The 19,176-nt window shown below is 30.9% G+C and overlaps 2 protein-coding genes across 2 annotated transcripts; both read left to right on the forward strand.

Moving 5' to 3' along the window:
* Nucleotides 1-2,621: 2,621 nt before the first annotated feature.
* On the forward strand, nt 2,622-3,348 carry LOC111890846 (uncharacterized protein At4g00950). The gene has a single exon (XM_023886926.3). The coding sequence runs from the start codon at nt 2,762-2,764 to the stop codon at nt 3,266-3,268; it is 507 nt and encodes a 168-aa protein (XP_023742694.1). The 5' UTR covers nt 2,622-2,761; the 3' UTR covers nt 3,269-3,348.
* Nucleotides 3,349-8,046: 4,698 nt separating this feature from the next.
* On the forward strand, nt 8,047-16,290 carry LOC111890841 (ABC transporter C family member 10). The gene is made up of 11 exons (XM_023886920.3): nt 8,047-9,673; nt 10,195-10,515; nt 10,718-10,804; nt 11,872-12,465; nt 12,618-12,782; nt 12,970-13,264; nt 13,396-13,610; nt 13,694-13,999; nt 14,075-14,138; nt 14,868-15,107; nt 15,996-16,290. Exons 1-11 carry the CDS (start codon nt 8,240-8,242, stop codon nt 16,115-16,117), a joined length of 3,843 nt encoding a protein of 1,280 aa, XP_023742688.1. The 5' UTR covers nt 8,047-8,239; the 3' UTR covers nt 16,118-16,290.
* Nucleotides 16,291-19,176: the final 2,886 nt, after the last annotated feature.

Below are 19,176 nucleotides of genomic sequence, written 5' to 3' on the forward strand. Positions count from 1 at the left end.
TTTCATTTATAACCCTCTAACATATACTAAATTTATAATTTATACCTTTAACTCTTAACTAAATATTTTATATTAGGAATTAACATATAATACCTCAATTTCATTTTGTATACCTTTGAATAATTACATAATCAATTTTATTTTGTATAATTACATATTCAATTTTATTATAGGGATTTTCATATAATATTTCAATTTTAAATTTTTCTTTAAAATTTAATATTAACGATATCAATTGGGCTGCAAAACGTACCTAACGAACATGCATATATATTTGTTCATTTCACCTTAAATTGTAAATAAATATCACGAACAATTAAACGAACAATAAAAAACTTAAAATGATATTTTTTCACAACAATAATAAATTAAATTATAATTTTTATTTACCACCGTTTTGTCAAACACTGTCATATTCTGATTTTATTAATTATCAGCGACATCAACTACATGAATATTACAGTTATTACGTGGTGCATTCGGTGGAATATATATACATTAAGTCGAGCATTATATAATATTTCTCATCCAACAGAACGTTCTGATATGTTGTGATGCCAAAGTGGCAAAACTGTAGGCATTGGATGTGATTCTTGTAAATCAACTTTTACATAACAGACATTATGAATGAAGACGAGAACAATAGATCTATGATGTGAGATTTCTTGCAGACCATGCCAAAACAGAAAACAGGTCAATGAATCGTGTTTGTCTAAAGACGATTACACTATACTTATTAGCAATGAGGAATCATGTATTCGACATAATCAGCCAATAATCATTTTGTACAGAACCCAATCCAATGGAACTCAACGATTGATGTATGTTGTTTATATAATCCTGAAAAATCATTGCATATCGTCCCCAGTTTTCTAATAACTCATTATATAGTTTTGAGCAGATTTGACACCAATAATTTTGACTATAGTCGTAGGAGACAGCTATTGCCCGAAATCCACAATTTCCATCTCCCTCTACATCTTCAGTGTTTGTAACATATGGATGAAATTCATTTGGAATTTCACATACTGTCAGGCATACCTGGGTGCCTGACCTACCTCTACCAGACATATCTAGGTGCTCGACCTACCCTGTTGAGCATACTGGGGTGCTCAACCTACACTTGTCAGACATACCGGGGTGTCCAACCTACCCCTCCGGTTTATCTCAACCAGTTCCGGGGACTATTTCACCCTCTACCACTACCATATAATAACATATCATAAACATACTACTAGGCATGCATGGGTACTGTCTACCCTTTTGGTATCTCTTAACCGGTATCCGAAGACTATTTCACCCCTACTACTACTAACACATATATCATAGCATCCTAGCACATAAAGCATATCAGATATTGGTAAACCAGACAATTATCACAAAGACAATCATCTTAAACATAATCAACTACTGGTTGGGCCGACATTGGTGCCTTAGACCCACCTCTACTGGAAGGTAACTCACATCTCTCGGTTGAAATGAGCTGCAAATGGTCAACTTCGAGTTTTCCATCTCAACTTAAGGTTTCATTTTCCAGCTCCTACTCATCAAGTTTTCCATCTCAACTCGTCGAGTAGAGAATTCCCTACACGTCATGTTGAGGCCATCAACTCGACGAGTTACAAGTCAAAAAAGATCATTTTTATGCAAAATTCAAATACATGGGAGTCGAGGCGTTACAGAACTGATATGGTGACCAATTCCCGTTTCAATTGGTTTAACGGTTTGATCGTCAATTCAACCGGGTATCTAAAATTTTCTTGTTTTTCTTTAATTTCCTGCACACATAAACACACGATTTCAAACATTACAATACACAGAAAAACAAGTCCAAACATTAAAAATACACATAAAAATAAGTTGTAGATCACACCAAACACATTAAAAATATATATAACCATAAGTTTTACATCAATTCACATTCATAAAAAAATATAGTATTGAATCAAAGTATAGTTTTAACTGAATATACACGCTTCATAACATTTATCATGTGATTTTATTCAATTTAAAAGAAGTCTAAATAAATATGAAAAGACCACCTAAATTCCTTATGCAAAATACTTTATTTTCGTGTGTTGTTATTTAACTTAAGCGGTTAAACCGGCTCAATTTAATTGATTTAATAATTTTTTCTTTGTAAAAATCAACCGGTTCATTCCAGTCCAAAAATATGCATAAAACCGTTAGTTGAATCGATTACTTACCAGTTTCCCTATCATTCGGCCGATTCAAACTATTTTTTAAAACATTGAGAATAAAATCTATTGTCGCTTGTTCATCACCTCTCAAACATTATGCTTTGATCTTTAAATGTATGTTTTATTAAATATATAGTATTTAGAAATAAATAAAAAATAATAATTAGAAAATTATTAAATATAAATTTACAGCTAACGTGATACTTTATTTCTATATTACTTGTGTCTATTTCTTTTAGTTACTTATTTTTGTTTTTGATAATTTTATACGTGCCTATCAATTATTATTAAGCATTATAACTTTTTCACTAATTGAAGAAAATAGAAACATTATAATTAAAAAAAAAAGGCGTGGGAAGGAAAGGTTGAGGAAGGGAGGGGAGATGTCATCTCAACTTGGGGTTTTAAGTCAAAGTGGTTTTGCTTTTTGTAAAATGGTTTTGACTTTGTGTAATTCGGGTGTGCTCAGCAACACCCGACCCAACAACCTCCTATAATACACACCCTTTCTTCTTTTTCCCTTTCCATTTCATTCAATTCTAAAGAGAGAGAAAGATAGAATGGGATCCGATGTAGAATCCGACCCGATCTCCATACCAAAGCTCCAGCTCTTTTCCATGGCACTACCACGCCTCCCTGAACCATCTGGTATGCTAACGCCACCGCTTCAAACCTCAGCTTCCGTTCCCTTCCGGTGGGAAGAACAGCCAGGTAAGCCCCGACCTTGCACCAACCTCATCCTCCACCCCACCACCACCACCGCCAACAGATGCCTGGAGCTTCCTCCAAGATTAGCAATGGTAGAATCCAACATTATTACCAAAACACCCTCACCCACCACCGTCCTCGACGGTCCAGGAGATACCGGTGGCGCTGGCAATGGCAAATCCATATTTTCATCGTCTTCCTTCAGATTCGCGAGGGAACGACGTCGCAAAGGGCAAAGACAAGGTTCATTTGACAGTAACTGTAACGGTGAGATATTGCGCACCCCTACAGAATATAGCAATCATTTTCCATTCAAGCATGGACAAAAATATAAGCCAATTTTCAATTATACTTTTTAGCACCTACTTACCTGATACAAGCATAAAAAAGAAGAAATCAAATGGAAATTATATGTATTACATATTGGGAAAATCACTTAAAAGTTTTCAAACCATTCAAAAAACCCCAATCATGTTTTGTTTGTTCAAAAAATCCCAACGAACTTAACATTTTGTCTAAAAAGTCCAACAAAGTTCTAAATTGTTCAAAAAATCCCAATTTTGTTTTGTTTAAGTTTGTTGGGTTTTTTTTTGAACAGTCAAAACATTATTGGAGTTTTTTAAACGTTTTGGAAACTTTGTTGGCCTAACAAGTCATTTTTTCGATACGGTAGTAAGCCACGTCATCTAGTTCTCTTATTTGATTTTTAGGAAATTGTAACTTAGTTGGGCTTTTTAGACAAAATGTTAAGTTTCTTGGGTTTTTTTGAACAGACAAAACATGATTGGTGTTTTTTGAACGGTTTGAAAACTTCGTTGGGCTTTTAAGTCATTTTCCCTTACATATTCTACACTTAAAAGGATAATACTGATCATGCCATAAATGACATTAAACAGAACCCACCTACTTCTAGTCACTTGAATGGATGTATAAGTAATGAATTCGATAAGTCTTCATTTTAACAACATAAAATCATAACAATGTTTTCTTATACCTTCTTTATAAAATAATAGCAATGTACTTTCGATAAATACATAACAATTTTCACTGCTCTGGCATATTTTTCAATAAAGACAAAAAAAAGAAAGTACAATAAATGGATTAAATTTATTGGAGCATAATGTCTTAATAAGAATAAAAATAACAGTACAAAGTACGATTATTTACCAGAACTTTTGCGCTTCCGAAGTATGAGCTGGTGAGAATGAGGATTCATCTAAATAGTAGATCACTAGATTGTTTACATTTTAACACCAAATATCTTAATAAATAAAGTAAAAAAATATATGATTAACAGATAAGGTTTGTATACATACCGGAAGGTTTAAGACACAATTCCAAAAGAACCCTAAAACACAACATGTTCTGCTACATAACTTATTGTCTGTAAGTGATGATTTCAAATAAAAAAGGTAGATCCAATTGTGGTTTTTCAGATTATTAATAAAAATATGTTTTAAAGGTTACATGTTTAGGCTGACCATTTCTACTTCCAATAAATATAAAACTTTATGACTTGTTAAATGGGTTGACAGTTCTGTTTAGGACAACCTTCTACATTTTACAACCAATAAATTAAAATGCTTTAAAATATTACTACATGGACAAAAAAAGCAAAAAAAGTCATTTTTAATAGAGCTATCTATACTAAGGGACTAAAAATGAAACTTACTTTTACAAAAAAATTTCAACTAAAACCTTCACAATGTGATTAACAATCCTTTACAACAAGAATTAAGTGATATGTTTTTTACTTCATCATGGATGGGTTAAAGTGGCCAAATGTTTTGCTATCTAAAATCATTGCTCCACATGACAACAAGATCATGAAATGAAAAACAATTTTAGTGTTTGACAAACTCATTTTCATTAAAAATAATTTGATTTAGAGAAGCATGCAAGGAATTGTTGTAGAAAACATAATTTTTTAGGTAAATGTAAAAGTACCTAAGTACTCATTACTTTAATCCAATAATTATTTGAGAAGTGCTTTTGAAATCGCAAATTCAAACACCCTTAATACGAGACTAACTGATTTTAGTTTCTAATTTTTTTTTTGTTTTTTGTTTTTTTTTTTTTTTTTTTTTTTAAGTTTTAGGTTTAAATCTTCTAGTTTTTTTTTCCTAAGTTTCTAGAATTTTTTAAATATAATGTTATGTTTTTTTTTTTAAGTAATGTAATGTAATGGATTTTAATTTTTAATTAATGAAATGTTATGATTTTTTTATGAAAGTTAAAGTTTTTATTTAAATTAAATTTTTTAAAAATAAAGTGCGACTGCTTCTTAGGTGTGACAACGAACCATACTTTTATGATATAAAGTGACGTGTCATTTATGTGGTAGTGAATGAAATATGGTTTCGATGACACCGTTCCCTCAAACCTTTTGGTACTAGCATAGGCACCCATGATATTGAATACTGAAGTTCATAATTTAGAGAAGACATCATTTATTCCTACCCCTTTTATATCTATCACTACCCCTGATGATTATTTTTTTAATAATTAGATTATCATGACATATCCCTTACTAGTTAATTAATATTATTTTTAATAATTAGGTTATAATTACATACTTTTACGAGCATATTTATAATTAATTATTCATAAATTCTATTTACTAAGATATTAGTTATTTTATTTATTAAATAGATAATTTATAATACTATTTTTATAAAAGATATATAAATATTTTTATTCATTTAAAAAAAAGTTAAAACACGACACAACAATAATAAAATAATATTTTTACATAACAAATAAGAACACGAAACAATAATAATAAAATAAAAGATATGTAAATATTTTTATTCATTAGAAAAAAAGATAAAACCCGACACAACGTAACAAATAATAAAAAAAAGTTCAAATATAAAATAATATTTTGAGAAATACAAGACCTAAGTAGATTGTATAAATCAAAACGCGGCAAATATATAGTTTGTCATGTAGATGCAGACAAACTTTTACATACATTCCAATATACTGTGATAAGAGGTATTGGATAATTTCCTTTCAAAAATACCGACATATAATGAATACTGTTTACAAGTGCCAACGTAATGAATATCGATTTTTTAATAGAAGTATCTTTATCTCGAGCAAATACGTTGATTCCAAATAATTTAAACATCTCTATATACAAAAAATAAAAACAAATAATTTAATATTTTTAAAATTAAAAAAACATGTATTAACAAAAATTAAAGATGTACAATTTTTAAAGTTTGTGTAATCTATTAAAAAACATCAAAAATTAATTATATACAATTTTTAAAGTTTACGTAATCTATTAAAAAAACACCAAAAATTAATTATGTACAATTTTTAAAGTTTAAATGACCTATTAAAAAAACACCAAAAATTAATTATGTACAATTTTTAAAATGTATGTAATTTTATCATAAAAAAGTCTGACGTTCTTTTGTTAAAATAAATAAACATATATGCAGAAATTTTATAAATATAAATATAAGGGTAAACAATGTCATTTTTTATAAATAGAGAGGTTATTAATATAAATGTAAAAAAAGAAAAAGAAAAAACTGTTCGCATAGTTGGAGAAGCTTGTCTTGAGGATTTGTTTTTCTAACAAAAGCAAATTGATTTTTCCGTGACATTTATTCAAAAGCTGCAATACCACCTAAAAAATAATGATTAAAGGGCGTAGGATTATTCAAAATAAGGTAGGAATAACAATACCCTATTTTGAATAATCCTATACCTTTAATTATTATTTTTTTAGTTGGTATTGCAGCTTTTGAATAAATGTCATGGAAAAATCAATTTGCTTTTGTTAGAAAAACAAATTCTCAAGACAAGCTTCTCGAACTATGCGAACAGTTTTTTTTTTTCTTTTTTTACATTTACATTAATAACCTCTCTATTTATAAAAATGACATTGTTTACCCTTATATTTATATTTATATAATTTCTGCATATATGTTTATTTATTTTAACAAAAGAACGTCAGACTTTTTTTTATGATAAAATTACATACATTTTAAAAATTATACATAATTAATTTTTGGTGTTTTTTTAATAGGTCACTTAAACTTTAAAAATTGTACATAATTAATTTTTGGTGTTTTTTTAATAGATTACGTAAACTTTAAAAATTGTATATAATTAATTTTTGATGTTTTTTAATAGATTACACAAACTTTAAAAATTGTACATCTTTAATTTTTGTTAATACATGTTTTTTTAATTTTAAAAATATTAAATTATTTGTTTTTATTTTTTGTATATAGAGATGTTTAAATTATTTGGAATCAACGTATTTGCTCGAGATAAAGATACTTCTATTAAAAAATCGATATTCATTACGTTGGCACTTGTAAACAGTATTCATTATATGTCGGTATTTTTGAAAGGAAATTATCCAATGCCTCCTATCACAGTATATTGGAATGTCTGTAAAAGTTTGTCTGCATCTACATGACAAACTATATATTTGCCGCGTTTTGATTTATACAATCAACTTAGGTCTCGTACTTCTCAAAATATTATTTTATATTTGAACTTTTTTTTTTATTATTTGTTACGTTGTGTCGGGTTTTATCTTTTTTTTAATGAATAAAAATATTTACATATCTTTTATTTTATTATTATTGTTTTGTGTTCTTATTTGTTATGTAAAAATATTATTTTATTATTGTTGTGTCGTGTTTTAACTTTTTTTTTTAAATGAATAAAAATATTTATATATCTTTTATAAAAATAGTATTATAAATTATCTATTTAATAAATAAAATAACTAATATCTTAGTAAATAGAATTTATGAATAATTAGTTATAAATATGCTAGTAAAAGTATGTAATTATAACCTAATTATTAAAAATAATATTAATTAACTAGTAAGGGATATGTCATGATAAATAATCATATCATTAAGAATACAAACATTATTACATTTACGCACATAACTCATCATATCATTAAGAATACAAACATTATTACATTCACACACGATACATAGTGTTTTGGACACCGCGTGAGATTTTGCGCAGCCCTACAGAATATAACAATCATTTTCCATTCAAACATGGACAAAAATATAAGCCAATTTTGAATTATAATATACCTCACACTTTTAAAACCACTAAAATAACATGTGTATCTTTGTTTTCTGCTTGTCTTTTTCACATTGGTTCCGACTTCCGACTGACATAATTACCTACTCAGATTGTGATCTTTCAGTGCTAATGTTTCAATTTTAAATGCATCGATGCCTGTACACGTACGTAACTCGACTCATCGGTTTTAGAACATAACTACCGACTCTATTCTTATTTGTTCATAGCTTCATCGGAAAAGAACTTGCATAATGGAAGATGGTTCACTTTATGAACCTCTGCAAGCTAATCCACCATCTGAAACGAACGAAAATGTTACTCCGATGGCAAACGCCGGAACGTTAAGTAAGTTCACATTCTGGTGGCTGAATCCGTTGCTGATCAAAGGCAAAAGTAAAGTTCTTGATGACAAAGACATCCCAAAGTTACGAAAAGAAGATACAGCAGAAGAATGTTATTCCAGATTCATGGAGACGATGAAGAAACGAAGAGAAAAAAGCGTTTCCGGTGATCGTAGTTGTTCCGATCCGGCGATTTTCTCAACGTTGTTCGTTTGGCAATCGAAGAAGCTCGTAATCACTGGGTTTTTTGCGCTGATAAAAGTCCTCGCTATGGCTTCAGGTCCTTTGATTCTTCGAGCTTTCATTCGATTTTGTCAAGGGAAGCAGAGTTTCGAACACGAAGGGTATTTTCTGACGTTAGGGTTATTTCTAGCGAAATGTCTGGAATCGATATCGGAGAGGCAACTGAAGTTTCGGAATAGAGTCATCGGACTCCAAGTGAAATCGATGTTAAGTGCAGCGATTTATCAGAAGCAACTCCGGCTATCAAACGATGCTAAACTGAGTTACTCCCCCGGTCAAATCATGAACTACGCCACCGTCGACACTACCAGAATCGGCGAGTTTCCGTTTTGGTTTCATCACATATGGACGATCGGTCTTCAGATCAGTTTAGGGATTCTCATAATCTATTATTCAGTCGGAGTAGCCACGATTGCAGCTTTGTTAGTGATAATATCAACGGTGGTCGGAAACATTCCGTTGGGTAAGTTGCAGCATAAGCACCTAACGAAGCTCATGGCGGCGCAAGACCGGCGGCTGAAGGCCATAACAGAGTCGATTTCAAACATGAAGGTTTTAAAGCTGTACGCTTGGGAGACGCATTTCCGTGATGCAGCCGGAAAGTTAAGAAACGAAGAGATGAAATGGTTATCGGCGGTTATCTCTCAAAGAGGGTTTCTCATACTTATGTTTTGGTCGTCTCCGGCGATTGTATCGGTGGTGACGTTTTGGACGTGTTATTTGTTGGGAATCGAGCTTGATGCGAGTAACGTGTTTACGTTTCTGGCAACGATTCGGATCATTCAAGAGCCGATTCAGAACATTTCTGATGTTGCGGCGGTGTTTATTGAAGCAAGGGTTGCGTTAAGTCGTGTTGTTGAGTTTTTACAGGCGCCGGAGTTGCAGAAGGAAAGGAAGAATCATGTAAAGGTGGAGGATCGATCTTTGATAATCAAGTGTGAGTCGATTTCGTGGATTGATGATTCTTCAAAACCGACTCTGGGTGATGTAAATCTTGAAGTTTTGATCGGAAAAAAAGTGGCGATATGCGGCGAGGTTGGATCTGGTAAATCGACTCTTATATCCGCCATTCTTGGAGAGGTTCCCAACATAAAAGGAACAGTAAGTTTTTAATTTTTTGCTGTTAATATCCTAAACAAACTTATTGTGCTATGGCAAAAATAGTATTTTATTTATGTTCAAGAGTTCCATACAAATAGATAAATGCTTTTTAAATATATAAAATTATCTAAAATTTAAAAGCAAAAAACTTTATGTTTTTGGATTGTAAAATTACACAAATAGCTATTGATGAAGTAATTTTGTCTTTAATCTTATACTGCTTTAATCTTATGCTGTTGAAAGAAGTTGATTTTTAATTTGAATTTTTTCTCATAAGCTAAAAGTTAAAAACTTTTATCGACTCATTATAATTTTTTTCTTTTTTCTAATTTTTGGTGCAACCATTTTCTTAACAACATTTTTTGTTATAACCATAGATTCATTTTCCAGCCCATGGTGCAAGAAGGTGTTGGGTTGTACTGATTTAACTAAAAAAAAGAGTTTTGGTATTAGGGTCTTAGATGGGGTTTAACCCTAAACATTATGTGTTATTAGTTTGTTATTTGATTTTTGTTTTTTAGGTTGAAGTTAATGGGAAGGTGGCATATGTTTCACAAACGGCATGGATCCGAACAGGGACAATTCAAGACAATATTCTATTTGGAAAGTTGATGGATGAGGAGAAATATCAAGAAGTAGTAACAAAATGCTCAGTTGAAAAAGATATCGATATGTTCCCATTTGGCAATCAAACAATCATCGGAGAAAGAGGCGTTAATCTAAGTGGTGGACAAAAGCAACGGGTTCAGCTTGCCCGGGCATTGTATCAAGATGCAGATATATACCTCTTGGATGACCCATTTAGCGCGGTTGATGCACATACTGCAGCCAGTTTGTTCAAAGTAATCATCGTTTTCACTTTTTTTATTCAATATGTGAAAAAATATATAATTTGTTATTGTTGGTGGGTCCTACATCGGCTTCACAAGGGCAAATCAATCTCTATATATTTTGGGGTCTTCTATCTCTTTCTCAAAAGTTTGTTTGGAGAGAATATCAAGGACATCACATATCTAATAGTTAACATGCTTCTTGTTTTCCTAGGAATACATCATGGAAGCTTTATCGAGTAAAACGGTGTTACTTGTGACTCACCAAGTCGATTTCCTGCCTGCTTTTGATGATATTCTGGTGAGCTACTTATAAACTAGGAATTTTCTTCTACATGAAATGGCTTTTAGCATTTATTTGGTTGGATGGAATAGAATATAAAATGAATGGAATGATCGAAGTAATGAAATAAACAATTTAAGTGAGTAAAGGATTATGTTTGGTTGGTATTAAAGGAATGAAATGAACTTTAACATAGAATGTTGATACAAGGTATAGTTTTAACATATTCTACAAGTTATTTAATTAAAGCTAGTAGTTATTAACCTTTTAAAAACTAAAAAAAACTAAAAATAGTAAAAACTCATTAAACCCTAAATAAGATTATAACAAAAAGAAGTTTCTAGTTAATTAGAAAATAAATTATAATACTACTAAAATCTTGGAAATTAAGAAAAACTATTTGTTTCATTTAAAAATTTATGTATAAAAATGAGTTTCATTATAAATTTTCATTCTATTGGGGGATGAATGGAGAAAACACTCTCTCCCTAAGGAAGGATCTAACCTTAGCACCAAAAATACCATCAAAATGATGATTTTTAACACCATATCTTTTTCCATCTCCAACCAAACATTAAAAACATCACGTAAGAATATTATATTCAATATTTTAAAAATAAAATACCGTATTTTGTTAACACTATACTATTTTATTAACAAACTAATCTAACTAGATTACAAAGGTCGATTAAAAGGAAAAATTCAGTAGGAAGGAGTAAACATAAATGATTTATAAAACAATATTTTCCAATAGGTACAATGCTATAAAAGGATTGCTTTTAAAAGTAAAAAGCTATATTTGATTGTTTCTTTTGTAAATTTTCTAGAAAACTATAAAAATGGTCAAAAAAATATTATAAACTAAAGATGCTTGTAAAAGTAAAAGTCTATATTCGATCGTTTATAAGATTAATTTTCTAGAAAACTTTCAAAAAACATAAAAAAAAGCATCTTTTAAGTTTTAACTAAAAATGTTATAAAATGATTGTTTCTAAAAGCACAATACTATATTTGATACTTTTATTTTCTCAATAATTTACTCATTTTAAAACCATCGATTGATGTTTTAATGATTCCGTTGACAGTTAATGGCAGATGGGAAGATCATTCAAACAGGAACATATGATCAATTGCTTAATACATGTAAAGAGTTCCAAAACCTCGTGATTGCACTCAGCAATACTTCTGGTTCAGATAATCAAGCAACTAATGATTCTCAACAATTATCAAAATCCCCAAATCAAGAAATTAAACAAATCAACCCTAAAGAAAAGATGGAATCAAATCATTCGTTAGGAGAACAACTGATTAAGAAAGAAGAACGAGAAGCAGGGGACACTGGTTTAAAACCCTACAAACAATATCTTAGCCAGAGCAATGGATTCTTCTACTTCGCTATGTCAGTTTTGTCACATTTCTCATACATCATCGGATATTTTCTTCAGAATCTATGGTTGGCTAAGGAAGTACAAGGTGGAAGCGTAAACCAGAGGAACATGTTGGTTGTATACATGATGTTGGGTTTTGTGATGATGTTCTTTTTATTCGGTAGATCTTATTTTATCGTTAAATTAGGGGTTAAAACATCGATTGCAATGTTTTCCAAGTTGATTACATCTCTTTTCCGAGCTCCCATGGCCTTCTATGATTCGACACCTGTGGGAAGAATCATTAGCCGGGTAATTAGTCTTTTTACCTAAATTGTACATATTACCATTTTGACCTCACATATGGGTGGGGCATACCTTTTCTTTTTTCCTTACATAAAACGCTCCAAAAAGAACTTATGATCCAATGAGCTACAAGAAGCTTAGGAATCTACTTTTGTTAGGTGTCATCGGATCTCAGCATTGTGGATCTTGAATTGGCAATGAAGTTTACAGTTGGCATAGGCACAACGATGAACACATACTTTAGCTTTGGAATCTTGACATTCCTAACTTGGCATATCTTGTTCATTATCATTCCAACGGTTTATGTCACAATACTTCTACAGGTAAAAAAAAAAACCGGATTCCTAGACTTCTATATACATATGCATGTAATAGTAATACCTAACAAATAAACCATGACAAATTTGTAAAAAGTTAAGATTTAATGCGTAAAACCTAATTTTCTCCGACTTTCTATTTCTACGTTAAGTGAAAAAGAAACACTCATGTAGTCTTTATTTTTTCACATAGAAATTCTACTATGCATCTGCGAAGGAGTTGATGCGATTAGATGGTACAAGTAAGTCATTAGTAGCAAGCCATCTTGCACAATCCATTGCTGGAGTGGTTACCATTAGAGCTTTTGGTGAAGAAGACCGTTTCTTTTTAGAACATTTGCACCTTATTGACAACAACTCAAGTCCATTTTTTCATAGTTTTTCAGCAAACGAATGGTTAATCCAACGTCTAGAAATGCTATGTGCTCTTATCGTTTCAAGCTCTGCTTTAGCCATAACTTTGCTTCCGTTTCAAGCTTCTGACTCAGGTTAGTGATTTCAAACTATGTAAACTCAAGAAGTACAAGAAGACTGTTGGATACGTATAAAGATGCAGATGAGACCTTGTTTAATTAGCCAATGTGACCCTAACAAAAACGTTGATGTCTTGTAATCATAGGAATTATTGGAATGGCACTTTCCTATGGGCTCTCATTGAATATTTTCCTAGTTGTTTCCGTTCAATTCCAATGTCAACTATCAAATTTGATAGTTTCGGTTGAAAGACTAGAGCAATACATGCATATCCCTAGTGAAGCCTCGGAAATCATAGAAGAAAATCGACCTTCAAGAAACTGGCCAAGTATTGGTAGAATTGTTATCCAAAACCTAAAGGTACGTAAGAATTTCATTATGTTGTTCACCATAAATAACCTTTCAAGATTTATCGACTATTTGGTTTTTTTTGTACAATGTAGATAAGATATCAACCGAATTCCCCATTAGTTCTTCAAGGAATCAACTGTGTATTTGAAGGGGGACACAAAATTGGAATTGTTGGAAGGACAGGGAGTGGAAAGACGACTTTAATTAGTGCTTTGTTTCGATTAGTAGAACCTACAGAAGGAAGAATCATTATAGATGAAGTAGATACTACTTCAATTGGACTCCATGACCTTCGATCAAATTTTGGTATTATTCCACAAGAACCAACTTTATTCAGTGGATCCATTCGATATAATCTTGATCCTCTTGGAGAGCATAGTGATCAAGAACTATGGAAGGTAACATATTTCAGTTGGACACATGCATGCTAATTAAAATTATTAACAAATGGTAACACACTTATTGTCTTCTAGGTTCTAGAAAAATGCCAACTTCAAGAGGTGATTCAAGATAAAAAAGAGGGGTTGGATTCGTTAGGTAAGAAAGAAACATGCATGTTTTGTTTAGTATCATGGAATGGGATTACATTTTATTATAATGTTTGTGTTGAAGGAACGGAATGAGCCAACCATTCAAACATGTTATATGTAGAATTAGAAAACCAAATAAAAAAATTGGTACTTTATGGAAATAAATTTTATTCAAGTCAAAATACACCGTTGAATAAATTGCATACAAAAATATTTCGTATCATTTGAAATCCATGAAATATGTATTTCATAGTTAAAAAAACTTTATTAATCAATTTAAGAAATTGCTAAAAAAATTATTTCACATTAAATACCATAAAATCTTCAAATAGAATTATAAACTAAAAATTAGCTTTACTTATTCTTGGAAAATAACAAGAAAACTATTGAATTGAAGTTTTGGTACTTTTTAAAAATATTATTGATTTATTGTTCAAGATTATATAAATAAAATTAATTAATAATAGTTAACCTTTGGGCTTATATCATTCCATTCCATCAAGGTATGACATAAAAACACCCGTCTCCCATGGAATGAAAATCAGCAAAGGAAACAGAATCACATTCCATGAGTACTCCATTATATTCCTAAGTAGCAACCACACGTGGATTTTTTTTATTCAATCCTAATGCTCCATTTCACTTCCTCTTCGATTAATGCGTACACCAAACACTACATTATGCTTTTACAATTTGTTAGATTAAAGATTTGGAGGTTGTATAATTGTAAATACAGTTGTGCAAGATGGATCGAATTGGAGTTTGGGACAACGACAACTGTTCTGTTTAGGAAGAGCTCTTTTGAAAAGGCGAAAGATACTTGTACTTGATGAAGCCACAGCTTCAATCGATAATGCAACTGACACAATTATTCAAAAAACTATTCGAGAAGAATTTCAAGATTGCACAGTAATTACAGTTGCACACAGAATACCAACCGTTATAGACTGCTCAATGGTACTTGTTATGAAGGATGGTGAGTTTTTCACCTTTTTGTTAATTTTCATTCTTTAGCGGGAGTGCTTTTTTTTTTCTTCAGCTGGAATGGAAAGAAAAATTGAAGCATAAGTTTTTTAATTTATTATGCAACTTTTAATATTTAATCAAATTACAAATTTTAGCCATTTCTAACCCAACATGGTTTCTTACACCATTTTAGTATTGGTAAATAATAAAACACTAAATTTAGTGTTTACGATTCATTAAACATATTTAGTGTTTTTTTTTACTGTTTGGTCTCTTCAAATTTAGAAATTATGAATTATTACTTTCTTTAATTGCATAATGATATTTTAAATGTAATAATAATATTAATAATAGTAATAATTTTATGATTCAAACTCATTAAAAAAATTATACGCAAATTATGTTAAAAGCATTCTGATTTGAGCACTTTTGTGGTTTAATCACCAATACACTAACTTTTTCCGATCAAACCTTTCAACATTTTTCATATTAAGAATTTTGACTTGCCAGCATTGCCCGAAGTTTATATATATATATATATATATATATATATATATATATATATATATATATATATATATATATATATATATATATATATATATATATAAAATTTTTAATAATATGATAATTAATTTGAAGTTAATTATATACGAATAATTAATTTTGTTTATAGTTGTCAAATATCAAAGTTTATAAAGTTTATATACAAAATGTGAGTAAAATTTGTTAAAAAAAACTAATATTATTATAAATCCATGTATGTTAGAAGTAATAATTAGATCAAGATTACTCTTTTATGTTAAAAATAGTCTAATGGATTGGCTATCAATCAATGTTTATATAAAAATTTACATCATTTTGATGTAAAAATATGGTTATTGCTTCTACTTTACAGGAAAGGTGATGGAATATGAGAAGCCCACAACATTGATGAACGAACCAGCTTCATTATTTGCACAACTTGTTAACGAATACTGGTCACAACATAAAACCTCAACATCCGATAAGATCGCTTGAGACCTCATAAGATGCAATGCCAATAAATAATAAGATTTATTGTACATGATTTTCAAATCAAGTGAGACCTCATAAGATGCAATGTAATTCAATAATGAGATTACTTCTCAATGATTATTCAAACAATTAAGAGTAATTGCTCTCAATTTTTATGCCGACACTATGCTTCTTCATTTTAAGCTTCTATCACAACGAATGAAATGGTTTGATTCATTAAGATTTTGGATTTTCTATTAGAGATTTGATTTTGAGGACATAGGGTTCGAACTTAAATTTTTTTATGAATGTTGTTGGACTCATTATGGGGTTGGAGTTTGAGGTGTTTGGAGATAGAGGTTGTGTAGGAAAAATATTAGGCAGATTGAGATGATTAGTAATGTATATTTTAATATTTTGAGATGATTAGTAATGTATATTGGGGGAGTAGTAAAAGTAGGATGATGGTGGAGAATTGGATTCCTTATGGATCTCGTAATTTCACTTTCCGAACTAATATTTCCACCCTATGTCTGAGTTACTGAAATTCAGATTAAGATAATCCAAAAGGACACGTATCTATCTAGGCACAGAAACACAAGCCAAATCGCCAGAACTCTCTGAGTATGTTTAAGAAGAAGAAGAGCTAAGAAGGTTCTGTTTACAACTCAAAAGAGGAGCCGTATATATGCATCCCAGATTAGGGTTTAATCTTCTAAATTAGTTAGGAGAATCTCAAATTTAATGGCTTAATCAATGGTTTTAATGAAACTAATTCAAATTTCTGAAGACCTTTTGGGGTGTTACCCCAAACCTTGCCAGGGCTCTGCCCCTTGAACCTCGCTAGAGGCGCTACCCTTAGGACCTTGCAAGGGGGCGCAACCTCCTTGATCCCTACCATTCTGTCGTACAAGCTTATAACTCGATCTTATATATGCATGCATTCCACATTCACTAAACATATAATATATAATATATAGTACAAATGATAAGCCCCTTAGCTCGCATGTTAGTTCTAATTACCCAAATATCAGGTGACACTAAAATCACCAACAATCCTCCCCTATTTTAGTGTAACCCATGAACTAACATAAAATTCCCTAAACAAATCAAACCAATACATAAATGAAAATGTCGAAATGATTGAATTCTCATCTTAGTATCAAAAAATTCAAATACTCGAGAATCAAGGTGTTCTAAGAATTGAACCCGTTAACTTAACTGAATATCTGGAAGTAATTACATACTAGTTTATTGAACTTTCTAGAGAAATACAACTTGATACTATTATAAATTTGTGTATCCTAATCCTCTCATGACTGTATCAAGGCCAAGTCCCTAACCTCTTGAAATGCGGCTACACTTCACAATTACGTAAGTAACTCCTTTACTTCATGTATCTGTACATACATTTTATCAAAATAAATTATTAAGAAGTTAAACTTCAACCTGGTCAACTTGTAGAACCGAACACATACATGGGACGTATACTTTATGTGTTCCAGTCTATAAGTGTGAGCTTTACACATTGAATTCAACTCATAATGTCATATTAGAAGGGAATTGGGTGTCTCACCATTATGTTAGGGTACAAAGTCATGCTTGGATGTGGTGTTTTAGGCTTTCCTCTTTGTATGTGTAAATGGGTTGAGTTTTTCCTATAAATAGGAAGTGAGTGACTCCCATTACGTAAGTGAATCCATTTGGAGTGTTAGACTAGAGAGAGAAATTTGTACAAACCCATTTGTATATTCTTTCTAGATCTAATAAGAGCTTACAAAGATTTATTTACTCTATGTGTTCTTGATTTTACATGATGATTCACTAGATCTTTCTAATTCTGCACATGCCATCATAATCAACACCACTACAATTGGTATAAGAGCGGGTGTTCTTGATTTGATCAAGAATTGATCCTTGATGGCTTTCTTGATTTGGTGATTAATTTTATGATCTTGGATCTTCGTGGTTTAGAGATTTTTTGGATTTTAGAAATCGAATTCATCTTTGATTCTATTCATAATTCGATTTTCTTCACTAGAATTCAAGTGATTTTTGCTTTCTCTCTCTAGAAAACCCATTCAAAATCACTTTCTCTCTCTAGAAATCTTCAAGTTTTTGTGATCATGGTGGGTTTGACATATGATTCTTGGATTGTGATCGTTGAAGATGTCAAATACAAGGTCAATGAAGATCAATTTCATGGGTTGGTGTTAAGCAAATTGATTTCATGGGGTAATTTGGTTTCTTATGGAGGTTTGAAAGATGATCATGGAAGCTTGGTATTTCAACCAATTTGTAAGATTGCATGGTTGAATAAAATTGCCTTGTCCATATTAGTCCGTAGTAGAAATCAAAAGGAAGGAGAAGAAAGAGATTTGTTCAATAAGAAATACATTTCTCTAATTGAAAACCCAAATGATCTTCGTGCTCTTAAGTTTCTTGAAGTTGTTGACAATGGAGTTCAATGTGATGTTCTTGATGTTCTTGAAGTTCATGATAAGAAGGTTCAAGTTGATTTTCAAGATGAAAAGGTTTTTTGCTCGATTAGAGTTCAAACCGATGATATTTTGTGTTCATGTGATTCGTTTGAAGGAATGATTCCTTATCGGAAGCCGGTGGTTCAAGAAATTCACAAGTATCAAACTCCAAAAGATTTGATTCAAACTCAAAATGTTCATGTTGTTGAAAGTGGGTTTGTTCATGGATTCAAGTCTTCAAGATGCAAAAAGATGAGAAACAAAAAGAAGAAGAAGAAGATCAATCGCAAAAACAAGCGGGTTTATTCACAAAAATCGTCAAATGTTGTTGTGAAATCGAAATCCGTGAAACAAATTTGGGTTCCAAAGTAACAATCTCCAAATGTTGCATTGAATTTGAAGTCAAAACCCAAAAGTGTTGGTGGTTCTTTTGAAGATGTTCTAGGATCGACGAAGAACACGAAGAATAAGTTGTACATCTCGCATGGTGGGTGGTACAATGTTCGATTTGGAGATTTTCTCATTCCGACAAAAGAACCAAGATCTTCTAAATTCGATTCGTTTGTTGAAAATGGATCTCGATTCATCAAGAAGGTAACTCAA

The sequence above is a fragment of the Lactuca sativa genome, chromosome 6 (assembly GCF_002870075.4).
Source record: "Lactuca sativa cultivar Salinas chromosome 6, Lsat_Salinas_v11, whole genome shotgun sequence".
Classification (NCBI taxonomy): domain Eukaryota; kingdom Viridiplantae; phylum Streptophyta; class Magnoliopsida; order Asterales; family Asteraceae; genus Lactuca; species Lactuca sativa.

Coding starts and splice junctions, on each gene's coding strand:
- LOC111890846 (XM_023886926.3), top strand. CDS start 2,762: ATGGGATCCGATGTAGAATCCGACCCGATCTCCATACCAAAGCTCCAG.
- LOC111890841 (XM_023886920.3), top strand. CDS start 8,240: ATGGAAGATGGTTCACTTTATGAACCTCTGCAAGCTAATCCACCATCT. Junction 12,466..12,617: donor TGGGAAGAATCATTAGCCGG/GTAATTAGTCTT, acceptor TACTTTTGTTAG/GTGTCATCGGATCTCAGCAT. Junction 13,611..13,693: donor TTGTTATCCAAAACCTAAAG/GTACGTAAGAAT, acceptor TGTACAATGTAG/ATAAGATATCAACCGAATTC.